General features: G+C 41.9%; 1 protein-coding gene across 1 annotated transcript in view; it reads left to right on the plus strand.

Annotated features, from left to right (window-relative positions):
- The window catches only part of FNDC1 (fibronectin type III domain containing 1), a 53,612-nt gene extending 49,499 nt beyond the window's left edge, over positions 1-4,113 (plus strand). Inside the window, exons 17-18 of the mRNA XM_033144101.1 lie at positions 1,171-1,293; positions 3,113-4,113. Coding sequence (XP_032999992.1) covers positions 1,171-1,293; positions 3,113-3,228 — 239 coding nt within the window. The 3' untranslated portion in view covers positions 3,229-4,113. The remainder of the gene's footprint in view (positions 1-1,170; positions 1,294-3,112) is intronic.
- Positions 4,114-7,329: the final 3,216 nt, after the last annotated feature.

Raw genomic sequence — 7,329 nt, forward strand, 5'->3', positions numbered from 1 at the left:
CTACTTCACAATAATGTGCATTCTTAATTGTTGGTGTCCGTCTGTCTTGGGAGACAATGGAGGAGTGCTCCTTTGGGGGGTGAAGTCAAACTGTTGTACAATTGCAGCGCCAGCTGTGGCTGTAGAGACTGGTATGGGAGAGACATGTTTTGTTGTAGCTGGGGCAAATGAAGATGCCCAGTTGTGCTGCTACAGATGCAGCATGGCGTTTCTTCCTTCTGTGCTACTCCCAGCGGTCGTTCCTCCTCTGGTCACTGCATTCTAAATTACACTTTTTGAATTACTCCTTTTTTAGTTCATTCTACCACTGTGGTGGTAGCTGCTTTAAGAGGTAAAGCTTTCCCATTGCATTGAGTGCAATTAGTTGATGTGCATTCTTAATTATACATCAACTAATTGCACTTAATGCAATGAGAAGGGAGTCTTTGCCTCTGAAAGCAGCTACCAGCACAGTGGCAAAATGAACTCAAAAAAGGAGAAGACACGAGATCTTCAAGTGGGATTCTCAGCCAATAGCAGACATTAAAATCTGTTTTACTGACTTCAGGAATGTTGGCGACGACCACTGGCTTCCTTTCATACTGTGCCAGTGGATTCTTTTACCATAACGCTCCTATTATTTCAGCTATATTCAAAAATAGCAAATAAGCCTACTTTCGAGATCTGCACCCTTCATTTCTAGATTAGCATTACTTCTGTCTGAGCCCTTCCTTGCCCTCTCATTAGATCGAAAATTCAACTGTAATCTGTTGCTTAGGCAAAGTATTTAAACCAGAGACATTCTAAAACCCTTAAATGTCTGGATGGGGATGCCTGGGTGAGGATGTATGGACTTTTGGACTGACATTTTAAAGCACTTCCTCACCTTTAATTTTTGAATGCAGATAGATTTTTTGTCTTTGCTAAATTTAAACAGAGCTGGCCCCTAACTTGAAAGTCTGATGCCTCTGCCAGCCTCAGTGGAGTCTGCTGATATTTCATCATTACAACCCACAGATACTCAGGTTTGAGTAACCTGGATAAGTTTATTGCTCCAATCTAAAAGAGCTCAACAGGGAACAACCCCCGTCCATTTTCAGATGTTTTCAGATGCCTCTTCTTGCGCATGAGCCTCTTCCCTTGCTGTGTTACAGCAGTTGCAAGTTCTAACCCCATGTGCAACTTTTTCAGATACATTTTACAGCATCGGGGATAGCTGGGGAAGAGGTGAAGATCATTGCCAGTTTGTGGATTCACACTTGGATGGAAGAACAGGCCCGCAGTCGTATGTAGAAGCCCTGCCTCCAATTCAAGGTAAAAAAAGAAAGAAAGCAAAATTGGTAGTATGGAGTACCAGAAATCTACATTACACAGCAGTGGTGGAATGGACTGTAGGCAGCTTGCAGATTGCAGGTGCTCAGCATTAACAATTCTCAACAAAATCACATATTGCAGTTTCAAGCAAAGCAATCATCACACAAATGCATTGAATTGAATCTGCGCTGTAAATTGTTCACTCACCTTTGATGGGTTTTGAGAATGGTGGTGTTTTTATAACCCTTGGGTTCTGAGGGCAGAAAATGCAGAAGTCACAAGATCATACTGTGCTTTGCAATCTAAGCAAGGGCAGCTAATCCAGATGTGCCTGGTTGCTGGCTCTAAAAAGCAGAAATATGAAACACAAGGAAAGTATGGAACTGGCACAGTGATCAGATAGAACACCACATGTGTGGAAAACAATGTTGGGAAGTCTGCTAATGCTTTAAGCAGTCACTTTTTCTCTACAAATAGCATTTTTGATGTTGCTTTTACCCTGATACCTTTGACTTCTGTTTTAATTGTGAGTGCTGATATTCCAGCCTCCCTCATTTTCCTTACTCCTCTATGGGAAACTAAAGTCCTTTCCTAGGTAAGCATATTTTGGGGACCTTAATTATCCAAATTACCAAATTATTCTGAGGCATCCTTACACCTTGCCACAAAGAGATGCATCTGCTATAGGGAAATTTCATTTTCCCAGCACTCAAATTGCATAGACAAAAAGTTATTATTTCTCCAGCTGGCGCACTCATAGCTATGCAGAATGCAGTTGACATCATCACAGGTAACTGAACTTCTTCATGCCTGTCAAATTCAGTAAGCTACATGGCTGAATCTTCCCATGCCACTCTTGTTCTTACTTTGTGAAGTATGAAGTACCAGTTTCTGTGCCACAGCACTGGGAAGTACAGGAAACCTGAAATATGGAGCAGTATGTGCAGAGCAAAGCTGGGTATTGGATGTGAATGAATTGTAGGTCTAGAAACAGTACTGATTACCCAAGAGGAAGGGGACTATTTCTGTTGGGCATCTAAGGTGCTTCTTGGAACAGTTATGTATCCTTTTCTATGCAACTGTTCCAAGAATACCCAACAGAAAGTTGTGTGCCATGTGCAATAACACAATGGCAATCCAGTGAGGAAGGACATGGCATTTGAGGTGATTTCCCAGACAGCAGGATTAGACCAGACTTTACCATAACATTCCTATGTCATGAAATTCTACTCAATATTGATCCAGAGCAGAACTCCAACATATAGTTAGCAGAGCAAAAACTTAAGCACGTTGCAGGATCCCCAAAAATAGACCAGAGGCAATTATATTTCATCCAGCAGAGCTTTACTGCTACTGAAGGCAAATGAGCATAATGGTCACAAATCCAATACATTCAGGACTGGCACTGTCCATAAGAAATCCAGTTGCAGCAGACTTAACTTAAACTTACAATAACTTATAATAAGTCTAAACCTTAACACTATATACAGAACACCACACCAGAAAGAAAGAGAGATAGAAAGAGAAAGTGAAGCCCAGGATCCTTTTGGCCTCACTATTATAGTCAGCATGACCTTGACTGAAAGAGATAACAGAACCAGTTTAAGCCAGCTGTACTCAGCTTCTCTGAAGGAATAACCCAAACACTATGAACCTTCTGCTTGTTTCTTTCAGACAGTCAAGCTTCCAGAAGCCCCTTGAATTAATTAGAATAGGAATAATCTCTACACATCAGATCAATACTTTCTGCACTAAGAAATGCAAACTGACATCCTGCAATGCTGCTCAGATACTAAATGCTGTATTTTGACTCCTACAGGTTATTATCGCCAGTATCGGCAAGAGCCTGTATCGTTTGGGCGCATTGGATACATGACGCCTTACTACTATGTGGGCTGGTATGAGTGTGGTGTGCCTATTCCAGGGAAATGGTAACTGTGCCGAGGTCTTCCTGCAACGATTCAGCGCAGTCCAGCCAGCAGTGCCTTTTGAATGACTGTCATTGGAGGACTCTGAGCAGTTGGTTTGGCAAAGAAAGGAAAAAAACTGAAACACGGAAAGGATGGAACCAGTGAAGAGTCGACGATAGACACGGATGAAACTCCATGCTGTGTAGACTTTTGTAAACCTAAGTCTATGGTGCTGCTTGATTACTCTGCTTTAGAGCGCAGACAGGATTCGGTTTGGGAGTCCTGCCTTCCTTCTCCTTGCCTCTAAAAGGCATGGAGATATATCTACAATGGGTGCTACCTGTGCTCACTGAAACCTCATATATTCGGCTAGCCACGAAAAATCGGAATGGTGATGTATCTTGCAAGGAATGACTTAAGCATGCTTTGCTTGCATTACGGAATGCTAACCACTTTCCACTGCTATTAACGGGATTCTCTGCTGCCTTCCACTGGCAGAGTCTTATGCTTCAGAATGTTGCTATGCAGTCATGCCGTGTTACTTAAATGCCCATGAGAACTGATCAATGTTACTCAAGACTTCTCCTGTGGGTTTGCACATTGCTGCACGATATACCAGGTCACTATGTAAATTCAACTTACAAAAAGCAGCCAACAACCACCAGTACTGTATGCTTGCAGAAGTATTTCTTAGAACTGAGGTTTTCTTGTTGATTTAGATGACTATGTGTATGGGATGGTTTTATGTAAAAGGTGCTATTAATTAACAAGTCTTCTAAAAAAAAAATCTGTGAAAAATATACTATGCACAATACATTAACCATGTAAAGAACCAGGCTTCTCTTCTTGTGAGCATTGTTGAACTGTAATGATGTTGATGTTTGTATAAAATAGAAGAATTCAGCACCGGGCTCCGAGCAAGTGATGTTTCAATGGGGGTGATTTATTTGGTACATTTGTCAATGTGACTAATATCCCGATATGGATGCAGCCCAGTAATATAACAGGGTGTGAATTAAAGCCATGCCCAATGGTCTTTAGAGCTTAAGAGGCAGCGTCACGAATGAATTAAGCTGAAATACAGAGAAAAGCTGGTCTTACTGGAACCAAATGTGATTTCAGGTGCAATTCCACGTTTGCTCAGTTGTATTCAGTGCTCTGGTCCATGGGGTCACTAAGAGTCGGACACGACTGAATAACTGAACAGCAACAAATCCAGTGGAAAGCTGCCATTGACAAATGCCTCAGAGTGGGGCAATGTTCATTAGGATTGCGCGGGGGGGGGGTTCACTTCACTCTCCGTGAACACTGTGGCCTGAATCATGCTGTTCTCCCCACCCTTAGTGTTTGTTTCTAATTTTAGAAGTGCATATTAAATACAACACATTGTTTAACATAGGGCCCTTCCAGACTTGGGAGTGGCTATAGGCGTTATTGCCATCTGCAGCAGTATTCTTGCACTGTAACACAGCAAACGTGGGATTAAAAAAAACAACAACAACCAAAAACCAAACTGGAACATTTGTGGGATTAAAAGTTACAGGATTTCAGCAGGATGGTACACTGGTTGAGAAAGAAGCAGGGTGTCCACCCTGAAACTGTTGCAGGCACAGACAAGCGTTGAAAGCAGGATTGCAAATAACTGCCCCAATACCAACTTGAGCACAAATCATGCACAATAAACAGGATGCCTGGAGGGGTCTGTAATGACCAGTGTAGCCCTCAGTGTAGATGATCACACTGCATGTTTCCTTAAATCCAAGAACGTGGTTTTAGCTAGGTTGAAACATTTTATTCAGCACAGCTCCAGATGACTCCAACATATAAATGCTCTCCTAAACCCCTTACCTTATAGTATTGTTAATTGCATTGATTTTGGTTATATCTCTCTGGATAATGTCTATAGAGCATGAGGTCACGCAAGCCATACATCAGAAATGCTTGGGCATAAAACTAGTATTTAAATGTTTTTATGTGGAATAGGAAAGTGGGTCGGTCATATTTTATTTGAGTACTCAAAAAGAAGGTGCACTGATTTACTGAAACAAAAGGAGATAAAGCATTTCCTAAGGAAATATATACCATCTCTGCAATGTTGTAATAGTGAAACCAACAGATACCTCTGCCCTCTACGGACTATGAAATGAAAAGACAGCCCATTCAGTGAGTGCAGAGTTAAATAAGGAACATGCCTTCATGTTATTTTTATTCATCCCAATATAACCTGCTCTATACAGTAAAATCTATGGAGTAAAACAAACAAACAAATGGACAATGTATGTTCCCAACACTTTCTTTTCCAAAATAAACTTTATAACTTGACTTCCCACCACACCAAACAATACACACATGTCCTTAAGCTTGTATATACCATCTTCTCCTTCAGGGCTGAGGCTATTGCCTGCAATAGTGTTCCTCGACCTTGGGTCCCCAGATTTTCCTGGGCTACAACTTCCATGATCTCCAGCAGGGGCAGGCTTTGATAATAAGGTACCCTGAGCAAGGACAACATTTGGCATCCCTCCCTAGATGATTCCTCTTGGTACAGTTGCTTTTCTAATGGAGCTTCTCAGTAGGTACCTTGGGGAGGAGTATCAGGAACCCTTTGTAGGTGTCTCAGATTGTGAAGGCACTTACAGGTGACCTGTTTATAGAGCATTCATCCTGATTTGTTTGTAGGGAGATTAGGTGAGAAGAGGGGAAAGTGGTGTTGTACTTAGGTCCTGCTGGCTGGCTTCCCACAGGCATCTTATGTTCTTACAGTTAATGAGCATTCATTCTGATTTGTTTGTGGGAAGGCTAGATGATGGGTCAGAACAAGTGTCATCCCACACTTTCCAATCTCTCTCTCTCTCTCTCTCTCTCTCTCTCTCTCTCTCTCTCTCTCTCTGTGTGTGTGTGTGTGTGGTAAGACCTCCCTATGAGCTGTGTATGCACAACCTGAACTTGCTGGTATTTGATTGAATCTCACTAGAAAATAGCAACAATCTGGAAGCACCCAAAGAGTTTTAGTTGAGGCCAATGCTACAAGCTCTTTCAGGTCTGGCATCTTTAAGCAACTGCCCAAGACCTACTGATATCCCAGGTCCCCTTTCCCAACAGTTTGATGAGCACTGGGTGGCTGTCATTGTGTTGTCTGAAATAACCCACAGAAGCCTTATGATCTGTGTGGTAGGACTTACATTTCTACCTCTTCTTCTTTCCATCTTTACTGTTCTAATAAGTTGGACTCTTTCATTGTAGTTTCCTTGAAATGCGGCTTTATCCAAACTGTGACTGAAATGTGAAACTAATTTCTCCAAATATTCGCAATAAACTAAAAGGCAAAGTTATTAGACATCTCCCATAAACATTTTTCCATTTTGAATTGCTCTAATATGTAATCTGAGATTGTTTTACAAGCTCATGAAGGAATGTTTTCTGATTGTATGTTCTTATTTGTATCCAAGAATCTTTCAGAGTTGGATAGTCTAGCTCTTTGTGTGGGAGTGTTCATTATAATATATTGTCCCCTTTAGGCCAAATTTCATTAGCTGTTGCGCCAGGAAATAGATGTTCAGGATCCGACATGATCACTGTGCTAGCATAATGTCCACCACCTGTGGCCAACTCAGATGTAAATAACTCAGAATAGCTTTCTGCCATTTATAGAATCGTTACAATTCTTTACACCCCACCTTTCAGAATACAACTCCTTCAAATATGGATTGCAAGTAGCACTAAATTACATATTTTAAATATATTAAAAAGGCACCAGGATCTTTTCCACAGAGCGCTTGATGGTACATTGTCCTGGCTAGGGCAGGGATGGAGTTCAAGTGGCAGAAACCTTGAGGTGGTCTTCTCCATCTCTTTTTCTTGGAATCCTTGTAATAGCTTGATATGAATGTTTACCCCAACAAGATTGCAGCTGTGTAAGGGGTGGGGAGTGGGTCCATGCATGTTGACCACACTTCCACTATTGCATCCTTTTCAGCCTGCCCACTCCCCAGTCCACATGTTGGTGCGGGGAGGTCTGAAGAACCTATGTTAGTAGTGGGGCATGTAGTGGAGCACACTCAATTTCCTGACACCAGCATCACTGCTACTTACCTGGACGTGGGAGGGGCAGTAGGAGGTCTACCAC

The sequence above is a fragment of the Lacerta agilis genome, chromosome 3 (genome assembly GCF_009819535.1).
Source record: "Lacerta agilis isolate rLacAgi1 chromosome 3, rLacAgi1.pri, whole genome shotgun sequence".
NCBI classification, from domain to species: Eukaryota; Metazoa; Chordata; class Lepidosauria; order Squamata; family Lacertidae; genus Lacerta; species Lacerta agilis.